This window comes from Sus scrofa, chromosome 3 (genome assembly GCF_054392235.1).
Source record: "Sus scrofa isolate SSC_HxYL_T2T_F1_AM1 chromosome 3, Sscrofa_HxYL_maternal_Yorkshire_Landrace_v2.0, whole genome shotgun sequence".
Lineage (NCBI taxonomy): Eukaryota > Metazoa > Chordata > Mammalia > Artiodactyla > Suidae > Sus > Sus scrofa.
In genome coordinates, this window is record NC_139385.1 from 90181683 (window position 1) to 90200433 (window position 18751).

Below are 18751 nucleotides of genomic sequence, written 5' to 3' on the forward strand. Positions count from 1 at the left end.
CTGTCTCTTTGTTTTATGATTTCCCTCGCTATGCAAAAGCTTTAAGTTTAATTAGGTCCCATTTATTAATTTTTGCTTTTAAGAATAAGCATCTTTAACTATTTGGATTAATGTTTTACAATGTTGAAAAATATAAACAAACTGTTTGAGATACACAATGAAGCATGATTCTATTCCCATCTTCAATCATTAGTGAATCTCCTAAATGGAAACTGTAGTTTCTGACATCTCTCTAGTGTAAACCCAGTGGCTGAGGTTCTTGGCCAGTGAACAGGTGCTGCAGAGAGACTCAGGATCTGGCTCTTCTCAGGGCCTTTCTTCTGGAGAAGCAGAAACATCCACCATACGCTCCACAACAAGACACGCTATCTGCCATAAGCCTATTTCTAGAATCCTTTTCTCTTTGATTTCCCTTCCATCCTCAGAGAAGCCTTGACTCACAAGGTTACCCCAGGAGTCTACCTTAATGCCAGGAAGATGTTCCTGAGCCCCCAGGCCAGTTAGAGGCTTCCAAAGCATCCCATGAACTGCTTCTCACACTGCTCCATAGATGGCCGTTTCTGAACCCATTTCTTCTACACACTCAAGGCCAAAGTGTTGAAGAAGGACCAAGACTTTTATTTTTGTAGCCCCAGCATCCAGTTCATACCCCAACCTAACAAATGTTTCCTGGATGAAATTCTAAAACAGTACTTAACCTCTACAGGTCACAAACCCTTTTGAGATTCTGATATAAGCCAGGGAATTTATCCTGAGAAAATGCATACACAGTATACCCTGAGAAAATGTATACAGTTTTACCTGTAAATTTAAGAAATCTCTCTAGGGCCTACAATCCCTGCAGAGACTTCCTGGATTGAGATGCCTGGTGTAAACTTATTCCAGCCTGACCTTGTCTATATAATGGGAAAAACACAGAGTCAGCTGTCCACATCTGATCTGGAATAAAGAAAAGGAATTGGTAAAAAATCTTCAAGGAATTATAGGGCAGAAATGATTAGAGGTAGGCCTGGGCTGCTCTTTTTTTTTTTTAAATAAAAATTTCTCCCATTATGAATCTGGCAGGTTCAGGGCTTTCCTATATTACATAAAGATTATCTTTGGTTCATCTGTACCAAAGACGAAGATGTGGGATAGGAGAACCTCATAGATGGATTTTTCTCATCCGATTATAAGACAAAACGTCTATGTAAAAGATACACTCGGAGAGTAGAATACTAAAATGATCTGTTTTAGGTCTTACAACACATGAGCCAAGCTCCAAAAAGACTCTCTGTATGGTGGGGATGGAGGAGAGGGGAATGGTAACATTCAAAAGAGTGGTACTACTGTCTATACCCATACTATGATTTCCCCAAGGAGCCTGATTCTGTAGGACTGGACTGTCCCCAACTCTAGATACAGGGGCAGTGGTTAGTCCAACACTATTACCTGGAGTCTGTCAAAGTCAATAATGGAATTGACATTAAAGTGGTCAAATATTTACCATTACTATGTCTAAACCTGAAATAATAAATAAGTAACCAGAACAGAAATAAGACTCACAGGCCCATGGTCAGCCTCCTTAGTCACATCCCCTTTCTGAAGTGTTTCCTATATATAAAAGCATGTGAAGGAAGGTAATCCTGGGAGAAATTAAAGACTGTTCAATTCATTATGGAATTTAAAATAAGAAAATTAAGAGTTTTGGCAATATTTGCTAAATTAGTATTAGTATATTTGCTTAGATTAGTAATTCTATATATTACCATTTTTAAATTTTATGTCAAAGAAAAGATGAGATTCCTTAGTATCCACCCATGTCCCCAGGACCATTTCCTTAAATACTACTGCCTATTTCCTTTTTGTGGAATACTTTTACATTCAGAATCTCACATTATCTTTACACACACACACACACACACACACACACACAAACAAGTTCTCTAATGGCTTTTCCATTAGCTGCTGACTACAGTTGGGAAATCTTCTCCTTGCTCAAAGCAAACCATCCTGTGTCATGTCAATGCAGCTCCTTGGCCAAACTGCCTCCAGTAAGTCTTTCAAAAAGAGATGTGCAAACTTTAATTGCACAGTATATTATAATTCACCTTCCAAAACAAAAAAAAAACCCAAATTTAAAAACCTATGTATTTTTACTCTGCATACATACACTATAACTTTCTCAGAATGTCTTATCATTTAAACAGATACATTTTAATGTTTTTGTACTGATAAGACTAAGAAAAGCTCTCAGTTATTTTGTGGAGCAAAACAAACAAAAAAAATCTGTTGAAGCTAAATACCACATGGATATGATATTCTTCACGCCAGTTCTCTGCCTCAATCAAACAAAGGTTGACTTTATAGAACTCCTCCCCATTCACAAATATACCCTCACCCTTTTTAGGACTTTAAAACAAGAACAGTAACAACTATAAATCAACAAGGGACTTTGTGTTCCTATCTAAATGAAAAAGCCTTCATTAGAGAATATTTTTCACATAAATGATAATGTACTTTATTATCACCAGAGGTCAAGGCCAGCCAAGTGATAATAGGTTTTAAGTTAGGATTCAAAAGAATCACACAGTCCCAGTAACTTGAGTAGGCTGTCAATCTTTTCATGTCTTTTATCTATTTCCCAACTCTTTCACATAAGCTTAAGCAAAAGCTTGACCAAGAACAAGACACTCCTAAAAAGCAATGAAATGGTCAAATGAAGCTGTACATGTTGACTGGTCCCTCCTTGCTAGTCTAAAACAATACTACATTTAAAAAAAATTTTTCTCTTATTGGAGTTCCCATTGTGGCTCAGAGGGTTAAGAACCTGACTAGTATCCATGAGATGCAGGTTTAATCCCTGGCCTCACCCAGTGGGTTAAGGGTCCAATGTTGCCACAAGCTGCAGCACAGATCACAGATGCAGGTTGGATCTGGCGTTGCTGTGGCTGTGGTGTAGGCCCCAGATGCAGCTCTGACTCGACCCCTAGCCTGGGAACTTCCAAATGCCGCAAGTGCAGCCCTAAAAAGAAAAAAAAAATTTTTTTTTTGTTTAAGCAGCTAAATATCAAGATAATCTTGGGAGTTCTCTTGTGGCACAGCAGCTTAAGGATCCAACACTGTCACTGCAGTGGCTTGGGTTGCTGCCATAGCAGGTTCGAGCTCTGGCCTGGTAATTACCACATGCCCTGGGCATGGCCAAAAAAAAAATCTTTAAAAAAGGAGTTCCTGTCATGGCGCAGTGGTTAACGAATCCGACTAGGAACCATGAGCTTGCAGGTTCGATCCCTGCCCTTGCTCAGTGGGTTAATGATCCGGCGTTGCCGTGAGCTGCGGTGTAGGTTGCAGAAACGGCTCGGATCCCGCGTTGCTGTGGTTGCTGTGGCTCTGGCATAGGTCGGTGGCTACAGCTCTGATCTGACCCCTAGGGAGCAGCCCAAGAAATAGCAAAAAGACAAAAAAAAAAAATCTTTAAAAAAAAAAAAAAAAGATAAACGCTCCCATTGTGGCTCAGCAGTAATGAACCTGACTAGTATCCGTGAGGAAGCGGGTTCAATCCCTGGCCTTCCTCAGTGGGTTAAAGGATCCAGCCTTGCTGAGAGCTGAGGTGTAGATTGAAGACGTGGCTCAGATTTAGTGTTGCTGTGGCTGGGATGTAGGCCAGTGGCTGCAGTTCTGATTCAACCCCTAGCCTGGGAACTTCCATATGCCATAGGTGTGCCCCTAAAACAAACAAACTAACTAACAAACAAAATATAATCTTGATTTATAGCATTCACTTAGTTAACACTCACAACTGGGGGCAGAGCATTATCCATATCATAACTCCATAAATTTTATTCTTCTTCTTGGCCATAATTCAATAAATTATGGACTCAACAGACTTTTCAAAAAACATTGTCAGAGAACAGATTTTGGTGCCTGCCAAAGGGAAGGAGGGAGCAAAATCAGTGATGGGAATCAAGAAATACAAACTTCCAGTTATAAAATAAGTAAGTCATTGGGCTATAAAGTAAAACATGGGGAATATAACTAGTTAATAACATTGTATTAACTCTGTATGGTGACAAATGGTAACTAGACTTATAATGGTGATCGTTTAGCAATGCATACAAATGTTAAATCACTATATTGTACATCTGAAACTAATATATTGTATGTCATTATACCTCAATTAAAAATATTTATATGTGCTCACTGACAAAGCTAAAATGAAGTATTCAACATAGTAGGCAAGAATAAATACAATTTAACATAAAATTTCAATCTCCATCTATAAGTATATCCTCCAATCTAGAATTTATTTAAAAAAATTGTTTTACCTAAAATGTAATCATCTGAATTGAAAAAGGCATCTGAGGTCAGTTTTCTGGGGAACAAAGAAGTAAAGAAATCTACTGAAGATCTTCTGAAAATAAATACACTAAAATGAGGTCAACAAAACTTCTTTCAAAAGTTTGTTGGAAAAAAAAAGGAAATAGTGTGGCTTTTCTAGACCGTGTGGTCTTGCTCACAACTATTCAACTCTGCCATTTCAGCATTATGGCAGTGCAACAGCTACAGACAATATGTAAATGAGTAAGTGTGATTGTGTTCTGATAAAACTTTATTTATAAAACGAGGTAGCCAACTCCTACACAAAAATATAGACTCTCTGTTATGACAATTTTATGTACACTCTGATCCAAGGCTGACATGAGAAATGTCACTCTAAATGGCTATTCTCCCACAATAATTTCTTTTTTGGTTAAGAAGACAAAGTATCACTTTCCTTTAAAAAATAAAAACTTACTTTCACTAAAGAAAGTTATGTTTTGAAAGAAAAATTGATCTCTATATAATCTTTATGACCTGTAGGGAAGGCGGGGGAAGGAGAAGAGGGAGGGAGCCAGGGGAGTGTAAGAAAGGTGAATGAATATTAACCTGTAATTTGTATTCTCAGCACCATGTGCAAAAGCTAATAGTTAACATACAGAGTATATAAGATACATTTTTTTGTTCTCAAGAAGCTTATGACATAGTTAAGAGAGAAAACTTATTTTTCTTTGACTCTGCATTTCATAACCCTTAACATTAAGGGCACATGGGCTTATAATAAGCATATTTTTTAGAAAATGCTCAACACCTAGGTTTTAAAATAAAGAGATACATTTTAATGGAAACATATTTTTATAAAAAGAAGAGAAGACTTCATAAAATCATACTACATCCAGAATTCTATCTTCTATTTCTATTCTCTTTTTTTTTTCTATATCAATTCAGCATTCCTATCAGTGACTACAGCTCACTACAGGGGCACGGTCTTCCAAAAAGATTTGTCAGGACCTTGTTGGAATGGCAGTGTTGAACAAGAAAAATTCCTAGGTAGTTCTGATCCCTCTGCTCACTTTCTTCCCTACCCGCCAACCCCCACTCCAAGACATTCTATTTTATATATCATAATCTTCTCTCAAAATACATAAAGGCGGATTCCTCCATTGACAAAGCAGAATATTGAATCTAAAAATATACTGAAAGCAACAAATCTTTGTGTCTTCCTTCAAGGGAGGCTCTATCATCAAAAGGACATTTTTGTAGGAGAAAAAAAATTCCCAGATCAACAAGAATTAAGAAGACAGCTACACCTTTATACCCAGGTCTGTCATAAATTAGAAAAGTGAGGCTATTTCAACCAGGAATAAATTCCTAGCAAAAATATTAAGTATTTAAGGTAGGAAAATACATAATGCCTAAATTTTTTATTGTAATTTTAGGACTGCCCCCAAACATTCTTTTTTTCAATATAACTGAATTTATAACTAGTTCTCTTTTTAAACTATATACCTATCCAGAAGATTGTTCTTACTAATTTTTCAGGAGAGAATATTATTTATTCTACAACCTAAAAGCAGAAAAATAAATCAAAATACATCATGAGGGTCAAAGAAATCAAAGACTAAAACAGAAGACCCCAAAGAAAAATTAATGCACATTGTACTGTAACTGGCAAGCACTACAGACAAGAAGAATTTTAACTTCAACATAAAAAATGAGAGACTCCTTCTGAGTGCCTACGTGGGATTTTTTTTTTTAATTTTGCTTGTTATTTTCTTTACCATGAGCTACTGTAATTTATAATTTTTAAAAGTTTAATAACTGAAAGACATTTTTCACATATGGGGAAAAAAACACTCCTCACCAGGAACTATATTTAAGACTTTCTCATTAGGAAGAAATATGAGAGACTCAATCAGCTTAAGCCACCAGAGATGATACACAAATGAATCATATTGTTTGTGTCCCGATAAAACTTCACAAACACAAGCAGTGTTACAGCCTTCAGGCAGTACTTCCTGCTCAAAACACCCCCATTTTAAAATCATTAGATTATCTAAGATTACAGATACATAAGAGATAAATTATCTATGTACAATTATTCCATTCTATCAAGTCTTTTCTACCTGCAGTGAAAAGTGCCTGTAAGCAGCAGAGGTCAAAACTGCTAACAGAAAAGAAAGGTCACTGTGTTAACAAAACCTGTCCCTGAACCTGTCACTTCATTTAGATCAATCACTCAACCTGGGACACAGGGTCTCCTGGCCTCAATGACAACATATGTATGAAGCCAGCACATGCATACAAACAAGTACTGCTAGGCCAGAGAAGTACCACATAACATGATAGAAATAACCACAAACATCTTTTTCCTTTTTTCAGGGCCACATCCACGGCATATGGAAGTTCCCAGGCTAAGGGTCAAATCAGAGCTGCAGCTGCCGTCCTACCCCACAGCCACAGCCACGCCAGATTCGAGTCACATCTGTGACCTACACCACAGCTCACAGCAATGCCAGATCCCAGACCCACTGAGCGAGTACAGGAATCTAATCCACATCCTAATGGATGCTAGTCGGATTGGTTTCTGCTGTGCCACAGCGGGAACTCGGTTTCCCTGTGTTTCTTAATAGTCTAACAACTCTGTCAAGTACAAAAAGCACTTGGTATTATTCTCATTTTACACAAAGCTCAAAAGTTGCAGAGCTAGGATTTGAACTTCTGCTACTACTGCACAACACCTCTTTAGTGCCACTTTCTGCTAGAGGCTGATGACAGAAGTAGAGACATTTGGCCTGAGCCTCAAAGAATGAGCAGGATTCTGATAGGAGAAGCCACCAAAGCATTCCAAGGGAACAACATATACAGAAGTCTAGAAGCAGGGAAATACTTTCTGTGTGATGGGAACGCTGGGTTGTTCAAGTGAGACAGGCAAGAGAGGTACAGCTAGAAAGATGGGTTGAATGCGTGGCGTGAGCTTTAAGTCTGTATATGACCTTACAGGCAATGAGAAATCAGATGGTCTGGAGATAGAAGGAAGAAAAGAACATAATGAAGCTCTTACCATGTGTTTGAGCAAAATAAGTGCCTCATATTCAAGATGTTAAGTTATAAGATGAGATGTTCATTAAGTCCTCTGCAGGACTGGATAGATGAGTCTAACAGAAGGGAAAGCAGTAGAAGACTATCTCTGTGCATTCACTCTGTAAAGTGATGGCTCCTATGGGTATCTTACATAGGTTACGATAGTAACCCCAAAGTTAAACCAGTGCCCAAAATTACCTTAAATTTTCCTACATTTTATCCAAAACTTACCGAATCTTCTGGAGGTCTCTGGATTTTTCCCCAGTCCACAGAAGGTCCCTTTTCTTGCAAGAATCTATGAAATAGCTTCCGAAATCCATCAAGGTCTTTTTTAGTGTGCTATGAGAATAGACATCATTGTTAGGACTAGCAGAATGCTTACTATTTAATAAAAACAGACAAATTGCACATTTAAAATAAGTTTCAGTGAAACTCTTATACTTTTAGAACATAAAGTAGAGCAGACTTTTTTTTTACAACCCAAATTAAAACTAAAGAGGAAAAAAAGCTAATAGTAACCACACTTAAAGGAATGTAAGCAATCTCCTCATCTCCTACCAGTAACATGAAATCTCATAATTTGTTTCATGGGAATTCCAACTGGTTCTCCACATTTACTCGCCAATAAACTCTCTACTTCTTGTAAGTGAAAATTAATTTTCACAAAAAGAAAAAGAAAAAAGCAAAAAAAACCCCCAGCTAACCTCAAAACATTATGTACAAATTGAAATTTGAAAATTAAAAGGATAATCCACTGATTTGTAAGTGGGAAAGTAAACATCTGCCTATTCAGGGAAACCTCTATCAAAGCTGTCAGAGTAGCACAGTTCTGTTGGAATTGGCTCTATGGAAAAGGCATGCAGTTGATAAATTAACTTCTCACAATTTTAACTGAACATTGGTATCCATTTCTCCACCTAATATCAAAACACAGAATAAATTGTAATTTTATTCTGATTCTTTTAGACTTTAGAAACTTCCTAGAATTTAAAAAATAAAGACAATGGTTTTAAAATGGGCAAATGTTGAAAATAATTATTAAGCAATCATAATTTCTAAAATATATCATTACATGTTATGCTTATTTAGAACTGGATGAGTAGTAGCACCATTAGCAACTCAATATGTAGACAGATCAAAGCTAAAAAGAAAAAAGGAAAAAACAGTGTGGGGTTCTTACCTCAAACTCATGTGATGGTGCCGTGGTAAGTATCTTTTCTAGTTCCTTCTTCACAGATAATTCTAGCTCCTGCCGAATGACTTCTTGGAACTGAGAAGCGCCATCTTGAGACATTGCTTTGCTGAGATCTTAAAATAAAAATATAAAACCACAAACTGAAAACTTGGACAGCCATTCACAGCTGATAAACCACAAGTGATTTACTTGCAGTGTGCCAACAAATGAAAAGGTCTTAATCCTCTGGTCCCATCAACCTCCAAGAGAATTTCAGCATTGTTGTCAACTAGTTAGGATTAGAAAATCCTAAGGGCTCAAATTTGACTGTTACATCTATATGCTTTACTAGTGTATCTAAAATACTAAACAATTTTGGAGAGTTGAGGCAGGTGGAAGCAAAAGGATTAATTTAATCTTCATTTGAGCACAGAGTTTCATCTCTACTGTTTCCCTCCTAGCCATCAAATCTGGAGAAAAATGAGAACAACTGAAATAATGTTCCTAAGGGCATATTTTATGGAACACATCCTTAAGGAATTGCTGCCTCATAAGAGAACTAAAGGAGTTTGGCAACCAAAGCAAATGATGACTCCTTTCTCCAGGCCAGATGAAAATTTAAGCAATCCTCTCCATTTTATTAAAAAAAATTTTTTTAAATTTTTCTTTTTTATAGCTGCACCTATGGCATATGGAAGTTCCCAGGCTAGATAGAGGTCGAATCAGTAATATAGCTGCTGGCCTACACCACAGCCATAGCAACACCAGATCCAAGCTGCAGCCTGTGACAATGCCGGATCCTTAACCCACTGAGTGAGGCTTTGCATCCTCATGATCACTATGGCAGGTTCTTAACCCACTAAGCCACAGTGGTAACTCCTCCTTCCACTTTCGAAGGAAAGCCACTCCAGTTCATATTCCTCACTAAAAAAGAACCCATTGAGAGATAACTGGCAAATCCAAAGTACCCCTACTTCCCTGGCATCGAAATTTTTATTCTAAAAGGAGAAGGGCACAGGGCTACCTCCCTGCTTCTTCAATTTCAGCCAAAATTTTTCAATGCTTATCTGTGTTGGAAAGACTATCAAGACTTTGGGCATAGCTGGGCACCTCTGTCATAGATGGATCTCACTAAAGGTGACAGAAATGTCTGTTGGATGAAAATAAACAAAAACAAAGTACAGAAAAAGAAAACATCCCAGGCCCAAGTACCTTAGAAGAAAAACGTCAACACAAATAGTTTTATATACTTTATTATCTAGACAGAAATTATCCCATCTACTTTTTTGGGGTTTTTTTGTTTGTTTGTTTTTGCTTTTTAGGGCCACACCTGTGGCATATGGAGGTTCTCAGGCTAAGGGTCCAATCAGAGCTACAGCTGCCAGCCACAGCCACACAGGATCTGAGCCGCATCTGCAACCTACACCACAGCTCACGGCAATGCCGGATCCTTAACCCACTGAGTGAGGCCAGGGATGAAACCCGCAACCTCATGATTACTAGTCGGATTTGTTTTCACTGTGCCACAACGGGAACTCCCCATCTACATCTCATAAAATAATGACCAGTCAAATTTTGTACACCCCCCCTTTATCCTCAATACCTAATTCAATCTTATTTTATAAATGTTTGAACATAAGCTTCAAAAATACATTTAACTTGATAGCTAATTAGTTCTACAAATGTTGGCTAATTTAGCAAAATCATATTTCAGCATAGCTAAAAATACTATAAATTCGTTCATGTGTTATCTGGTAAGATGGAAACATATAGACAGAATTTAAAGTAACATAACCAATATTTTTTAAGATATTTTTGAGCAGAAATTAGTAAATTACTATTAAAAATTAATAAATACATAACTCCCAAGGCAATTTATTTAATGTAGACGGCCTCTCCAAAATATCTAAAAATGTTAACAAATGAGCTATTTCACATAACTCTTCAAAAAAAAGTTTATGCACAGTTTCTATCATACTAAAATCCAAGAGAAAAAAAAAAAAACAAGGGAATTTGGTGAAAGCAACAATCTAATCCTAAAATAGTGTTTTCTGTGTTCATTTTAAAGGCTAAGTTTATAGACTCCAGTAAAACTACTAAAATGACCCAAACTATGGTTCATAAATAACTTTTCTGTAGACTAGGAAACACTGAACGAAACACAAATGTGTATGTTTCATAAACAACCTAAAGATATGTTGCAACCAATAAGTAGAAATTTGATTATAATCTGCAAAGAAGGAAGATACTGGATGAGTATGTTGGCATAACTGTAATAGGTAATTAAAAAAACTCCTGAAGAACATTTTAAACTAGAGTTAATGTGACATCAACCATACATGCCATCCCTCAACTGACTTAGTTGCAATTTAAAATTTGTCACAGGTTAAGTCCCATCCTGCTGCCCCATGTATACCTAGAATCTCTCTACCCCAAAGCTTGACACCAACTCCCATATTAATGTTTAGGGAATAATTTGGAAGAAAAATCTACTACATATAAAACCTCTAAAGAACACATGAATCATGTGATTCCCCGTCATAGACTGATTAAAATAGATCAATAAGCAACTATACAATGATCTTTAAAATAAGTATTTTGTTAAGACTCGAAAACATCTACAAGACATGCTGCTTTGTTGTTGAAGTGAGATCCTGAAGGCCAGCATGCACAATAACATTCCTACACAATAGTGATGGAAACATTTAACTTACTTATACTCTGGGGAAATGCCAAAAGAAAGATAAAACTAAATGTAACTACAGGAGTTCCCATTGTGGCACAGCAGAAACAAATCCAACTAGTATCTATGAGGTTGTGGGTTCGATCCCTAACCTGGCTCAGTGGGTCAGGGATCCTGTGGTGTAGGTAGCAGAAGTGGCTTGGATCCCGAGTTGTTCTGGATGTAGTGTAGGCCGGCAGCTGCAGCTCTGATTTGACCCTTAGCTTGGGAACTTCCATATGCTGCAGGTGCAGCACTGAAAAACAAACAAACAAACAAAAAACAACCCAAAAACCCAAAACAACAAAACAAAACCCCTTAAATGTTAACTACAAAGTTTAAAAATAACCATAGTAGGAATTATTTTGTGGTGCAGCAGGTTAAGGATCCAACTTTGTCATTGCAGCAGCCCAGGCTGCTTCTGTGGCATGGGTTCAATCCCTGGCCTGGGAACTTCTACGTTGCCACAGGCATGGCCAAAAAAAAAAAAAAAAGCCAAACAAAAAAACTATAGTGGCTGTTTAAGACATTCAAACAGTTCAAAAAAAACCTTACCAAACTTTATAGATTGCAGAAGAACAGCCTATTAATGTACACGGTTTAAGGTCAAAAAGCAAAGAACCCATGTTACTAACCTCCCTTTCTTTTCTTTCATTCCAAGCAAAGAAAAGATGACTAAAAGACTCACAATTAATACTACAAGTGCTCTTTGTCAGCTACAGCAAGTCCAATCTTCAGACACAGATTCAAACTTAAGTTGGGACAAATATCCCCAATCTTTATTCCTCCCTTTCTTTGACACAGCCCAGAATGCAAATGAAGAACAATTTGTATTCCTTCTACCCCTGTACAAATTTGAACAACTTTCCAACAAAATAAAGTTAAAACAAGTCTATTTATTATCTCTTCCACCCCATTCCACTATTGTTTCCTTCCCCCACTCCTGGGCAAAAAATGGTACTATGAAGCTGTGATTTAATGTGATTAATGAATAAGAAATAAAGACTTTTCAAGAATAAGGAAGTGTGATTAATCAAGAAGAGTGTCTATCTTAAGCACCTGGAACAAACTAGGAAGCACAGAGCTAGAAACCATTTCCCTTTGCAGTGACCTCCTTTACCCATTCAGAATTTTGAAGGAAAGGCCTGGAGTTTTTGGTAGGAAAAGAAATACAGAACTTAGAAGCCTTCTTGGACTTAGTATTCTCAGGTTACACTTCTGCACTGGAAGCTGTGTGAAGTGGAAGGTCAATTAAAGAATCCACTGAATAATATAAGATTTCTAACCTCCTAAGATGTTTCGTCCCCTTTATTTCCTAGCAATAGAGAATTGAACCCCTCCACTTTAGACAGAGGCTGTTTTAGGAAACAAACATTTCATCACCTCAGTCATAAATCGAATCATTTTTAGAGATGAGAGGGATAATTTAATCTACCCTCAACATTTTACAGATGAGGAAACTGAGGCTGAAAAGTTAAATGACTTACCCAAGGTCAAAGAACAGGCTAATGCTGGAAGCTACATCAGTTTATTTTGAGCCTGATTCCACCACAGTGAGGGAGAAGTATGTTGCTCATTTTTCCCCCCTAGTCTGGCTCTCTTTAATCTTTGACACAAAATCCCTAAAAAAAAAACTGTCCTCCAAAATCATTTCTATCAGAATGCTTTCTTATGTCCAAAGGAACAGAAAGGAAATTCCCTACCACATAAAATTGGACTTACAAAACTGTCTTGGTTGAGTTAATTAGAATGCAGTCAACTGGGGATTGAACAGGCCGTAACTTTTTAGAAGCTTTTCCCACCTCAATTTCCTAATTCTTTCCTGTTGACAAGAACTAAAATGTCAACACTATAGACTTTCCCCTATCCACTGGAGCCAAAAAAAGGAGGGGGGTAAGGAAGGGAGGAAGAAAGCAATAGAATTAAGAAGCAGAAGACATTCAACTAACAAGTGATTGTTTTCAATTCTCAATTTAGGTATTTCATTTTATCCATTTCAGCTACTACACATAATACGTTTCCCTGACATCCTGATACTGGCACTAAAAAAAAACCAACTTCACATTTCAAAGTCAAAATCTAGCTTCACAGTAAGCAAACCAGAGAGAACACCAAGAACAACAAAGAAGGTGAAGAGCCCTCCCCTCCAGGCCACCTCCCACCACACATTAGACCTGATTAGTCCCAATCTTCCTGGGAAACCCAAATTGAGCAGTATCAAAAAGTCATAGAATTATGACTTTAAATCATTTATTCTCAAATCAGGAAACGACTTGAGATCCAAATAAGTTCAGCACTCTAAGAACATGGGAGCATCTGAAATAACCATGTAAAGCTGAGGTCATATGCTAACTAGATTTATGACCAATTAAAGCTAACCAACCTCTCCTGGGTTCTCACTGAAGTCTTTAAACTCAGTTTAAAGTGAATAACGCTCCTAGAAAAGTTCTTCTTTAGATTCAGATATCCAATATTATCCTACCTCTTCTACCTCTCCAATCATGCCTCAGTTTCCATAACTGGCTCTTCCTTTATTCTCCTACTCCTTGGGTTTCCTAAAATTCTGTCCCCAGACCATTTTCCTCCTCAATTATTCTCCTTACTGATAACTCACAAATATGTGCCTCTCATCCGGACCTTTTTTTCCCCTGAGCTCCAGGCTCACATTCCCTACAGCCTCCTAGACTTTTGCACCTAGATACCCAGCTGGGTACCTCAAACTCAGCATGTCCAAAACAAAACTCTTCCTCTAAACTAAATATATCTCCCTGCCCCACCCTGCTCCCCATGTCATTAACATTCTAGTCACTCCTAGGTGACCTAGAAATCTCAGTCACAGTTGGCTCTTCCCTCTTTTCCCCTCACATTACATCCAATCCACTACTAAACTTCTGAATTGAATCGCCACAATTCCACTCACTGCTTTCAGTTCCCATTGCTGCTACCTTAATTTCTCTCTCATTTTCACTCTCCTGGTCATCATGACAGCTTTCTAACTAGACTGCCCATCTGTCACTCTTATCTGGTGGTACCAAGCAAAGAGATTCATTCCCCTAAGCTATAACTGTATAACCACAGCACTTCTCTTCCATCATTTGATGGGACTCTCACTTGATGGAGAATAAATACAAATTCCTTAGGCAGGCAAATCTTAAAAGCCAAGGTGAAGTACTTTTTTGAGTCACCAAAACTAACGAAAGTGATAAAGCAGAATGCCTAAAGGCTGCAAGTTCCTACTTCATTTGTGACATCTTCACAGTACTACTAAAACTTTAATATGCACACAAATCACCTAGAGTGCTTGTTAAAATACAAATTTCTGGGAGTTCCTGTCGTGGCGCAGTGGTTAACGAATCCTACTAGGAATCACGAGGTCGAGGGTTCGGTCCCTGCGCTTGCTCAGAGGGTTAACGATCCGGCGTTGCCATGAGCTGTGGTGTAGGTTGCAGACGCGGCTCGGATCCCGTGTTGCTGTAGCTCTGGCGTAGGCCGGCAGCTACAGCTCCGATTTGACCCCTAGCCTGGGAACCTCCATATGCCGTGGGAGCGGCCCAAGAAATAGCAAAAAGACAAAAAAAAAAAAAATACAAATTTCTGGGCAAGCTCCCAAAGATTCTGACTCAGTGGGCCTGGAGTGAGGAGAATATGCCATTTCTAATAAGTGAATGCTGCCAGTATTGCCTTGAGTAGCTCTGATATAGATTATTATACTCCATTTATCTGAGTATGTGCATCGATCTTCTTCCTACCCCAATGCTATTCTCTGCCCCAAGGCCATGTGCTTCAGAGATGGCGCCAGGCCCAGAATGGTCTAAAGCTTTCCCAGGGATTGGGAAACATAATATGATTCTGGCTAGTGAGCAACAGGGATATAGTCTGCCCTTTAAAAGACTTGGATAAAAGTATTCCTCACTGAAAAAGTAGACACCTAAGAAGAAATAGTACCTTTTCCACCCCTGCACATAATGCCTATGTGTCCACCCCTCACCTTCAGTTTCTTCTGCCATTTAGTGACCTTGAAGGAAGCGGACCCACGAATGAAGCAAACATGCTTAAGAAAGCAAAAGGAAGAAAAGACTGATGCAGCCTTTGTACTCAATTAACCAACCCTGGGGAACTTCCTCCTTCAAGATTTCATGTGATACAAGTCTTACATTTTTTAAGCCAATTGAGTTGGTATTTTTCTGTTCTATGAAATTAAAAGCACGATGACTATTATAAGATTGTTCCAAAACACATATAAAAGTGTCATCTGACATTTTTAGAGAAGGGTAGGCAGAAATGAGAAAATAGAAATTAAAGGCCCAGTTGTGAATTCCAAAATCATGAGAATCACTCCACACCAGGGAAACCTCCCCGATCCCTCAGTCCCCAAAAGCTCAAACTCTGTGACTTCAACAGCGGCTGCTACTGTGGGATGGCATTCCCAATGCTCTAGGTGGTAGCTCCTGAACATTCTAGGAAGCCTTCCTTTCTACCACAATTCCACTCTGTGGAGGTTTTAATCTGCACTATTTCAAACACATATCAAACACCCCGAAACTTTAATTCTTTGCTGAGATGTTTGTCTGCAACACTTTAAGGGCACAAGCCATACAATGTTACTCAACTTTTTTTCCAAACACCTACCTCAACACCTGGCACAGTACAGGCATCTGATAATATGTAAATAAACTGAAGATCAAGACCTCACTTCTCATATTAGTGGTTTGACCAGACGCTAATATATCATCTGTCACTGTTCAGTTAAAATGTAATCTCCTCCTAGAAATCTTTTGAAACTAAGCAAGATTGCCCATTAACACACTCATGTGGTAGATCCTTGAACCTCTTCTTATATTTTCTAAAATTTATTCAATGTGTATCTTGCCCAGTGATACTCAAGAATATATCATATCTATTTGTTCACTGCTACTATTCTCACTGTATTTGTAAAACAGAGCTTGAAACATAGTAGGTCCTCAACTAAATTTATTAAATTAATGAGTAAGAGCTTATTATGATACAGTTCTGTGCTGGATATAGATAAAGAAGGTAGAGTCCAGTCTAGTGGAGTCTACCTGGGAAGGCCAAAGACTTTGTTCAATCGCCATGATTACGGTCACAGAGTAGCAAGGTTAAGAAAAGTATGGACAGTGTCTTGAGTACTTGAAATCTCTAGCAGAGGCTGATTTATTACCAAATATCAGGGATGTGGTCAAAGGAATTCCAAACTGGTAGGCAGTCTAGACAAAATGACCTCTAAATTTCCTTTCACTTTTTATTATCATGTATAAATGTCACCATGTTTTCACTAACTTTAGAGATTAAACAAAATTGGGCAACTTAAATACATAAATTTAGCTTAATTGAGAAAAAATGTGGAAAATGACAGGCATACACATGTTCCCAGACCAGGGATCAAACCAGAGACACACCAGAGGCATCGCTTAATTTGGGCCACGAGGGAACTCCTAGATAAAGTTTTAACCTTGGAAAGGGTTTTAAGGTCGTGAGGCTAATTCCTTTATCTTGGAGATGAAACAGGGGCCTAGAAATGCTGCCTTGCCTAAGGACATGGTGGCAGTGCCAAGCAGGAATCCAAAACCTGCAGCCTGGTGCCTAGCCTCTCTTTCCTGGAGGAAGTTCTCCCCTTCCTCTGCTAAAGTGCATTTACATGGTTTACTACCTTCAGGTTATATGGCACCAAATCTGAATGAAAACCAGCAAAACCCAAATATGTCTATTAAGTGAGGTTATTGTATGAGGTGAAAACTACATATAAGAAAGCATTCTTTAATGCTCTTCAACTTTTCCTTCTGTATTGTTTATTTTCTGGGCAATGAAAAAAATCGAATAAAGCTTTTATGCACCCTATAAATATTTTATTACCAGGGCTAAGCATTTTACCATTGGCATAAATGAACCCACAACAGTGCACAGAACTGTGTTTTCCTACACTCTTTGGCAATTTTAAAATTCTCAGCAGGGTTATAACATAAATGAAAAATCACATCAGCCTTTGCCAGGGCAGCAACCAGAGGAAAACATAAACTTTAATTACCTTTGTGGCTAAAGACCCAGTGGATGTATTGTTAAAGGGAGTGTCCCCTAGAATAGTTCTTTTTACAATCTGGTGACTAACAACTAAAAAGTAGACTAGGAGTTCCCTGTTGGCTCAAGGTGTTAGGGATCCAGTGTTGTCACTGCTGTGGCTCTGGTTACTGCTGTAGTGCAGGTCCAACTCCTAGCTGGGACACTTCCACATGCCATGGGTGAGACCAAAAAAAAATTAAATAAAAACAAAAAGTAGACTAAGCATAACATGACTATTTTATATACATAAATACAATGAATAGTGGGGGGGGTTAAGATACAAATAAAAATCACAGAGAAATGGACTTTCTTGACTTATATAGGAAAAACTAACAAATATCTAGCAATGGTTTGAAAAACAAAACATTTTCTTGTTTACATAAGGTTAACTAAGACAACATAACCAATTTCTCCATGGCTCTCAAAAACAATCCTTAATTGTCAAAATGGTTTGGGGGCACAATTGATTTCATTTGGCAATGACTGAGAAAAATAAACAATGTTACTGTTGGCAGAAGCAGAATTTGACACCTAGACAATTCCTTCACAACAAACTAAAGGAGCTGCCTGCATCACCAGTCAAGAGAACTGAGAAGCAGTTTTCAATTGGAATATTATCCTTTTTTTTACACATAAGCCCAGTCCAAAAACACCTAAAGTTCAATTTTATTTTGATAGCTTAGCAAGGCAACTTGTAAATAACTGAGTAAGTTATGAATAGAAAGATGCAGGCCTGGTAGTAGGATTTTAGAGATCTATGACATCCAATTAATAGTTACTGTGCTTGAGACAATCCATCAAATCACCCAAGACCAAGATACCTGTAATTCAAACACTATTACATCAAGTCAAAATATGATAATTTAGAAAAGAAACTGTAGACTGTGTCAAGAGGACACCAGTCTTTAGAAAACTGCAGCTTCTAAAGAGATCCCAAGCAATCAAAAGGATGGTAAGTAAATCTTATTTCATTTATAAAGCCCAACCCTTCAGAGAATCTCCCCCACAATTTTACTCTAATATTGCTGGGATTTTCTCAACTGGCATTAAACTCTAGATATCAAGATGAACGCTATTACATAAAGTTAATACAATCAAGTCCTATTTATTCATGTTTATAGATAATCCAGAGTTTATTTAACTTTCAAATATTTGTTTATATTAACTTATATGTATCTGACTTTTTGGGAACTCCTAATACCTGATCTTCCACAAAAAGTACCAAATTCAACTTGGTAGAAACTGGTAAACTCCAGTATATTATTCTTTGACCTAGAACATTTTCATTATTAGGCCAACTAATGTTCTTCACACAAATTAAGTATCCCATTCTTTTAATTAAAGTCACTACAATTCATAAAGGTACTACAATTCTCCAAGAAGAAAAATAAAACCACAAG

At 37.7% G+C, this 18751-nt stretch overlaps 1 protein-coding gene across 4 annotated transcripts in view; it reads right to left on the bottom strand.

Annotated features, from left to right (window-relative positions):
* UGP2 (UDP-glucose pyrophosphorylase 2) overlaps nucleotides 1-18751 on the bottom strand; it is a 56283-nt gene that overhangs the window by 30655 nt on the left and 6877 nt on the right. For all 4 annotated transcript variants that reach the window (XM_021085835.2, XM_021085837.2, XM_021085836.2 and 1 more), the window contains 2 exon segments: nucleotides 8561-8688; nucleotides 7612-7719 (listed from right to left, as the gene is read on the bottom strand). In XM_021085835.2, coding sequence (XP_020941494.1) covers nucleotides 7612-7719; nucleotides 8561-8674 — 222 coding nt within the window. In that variant the 5' untranslated portion in view covers nucleotides 8675-8688.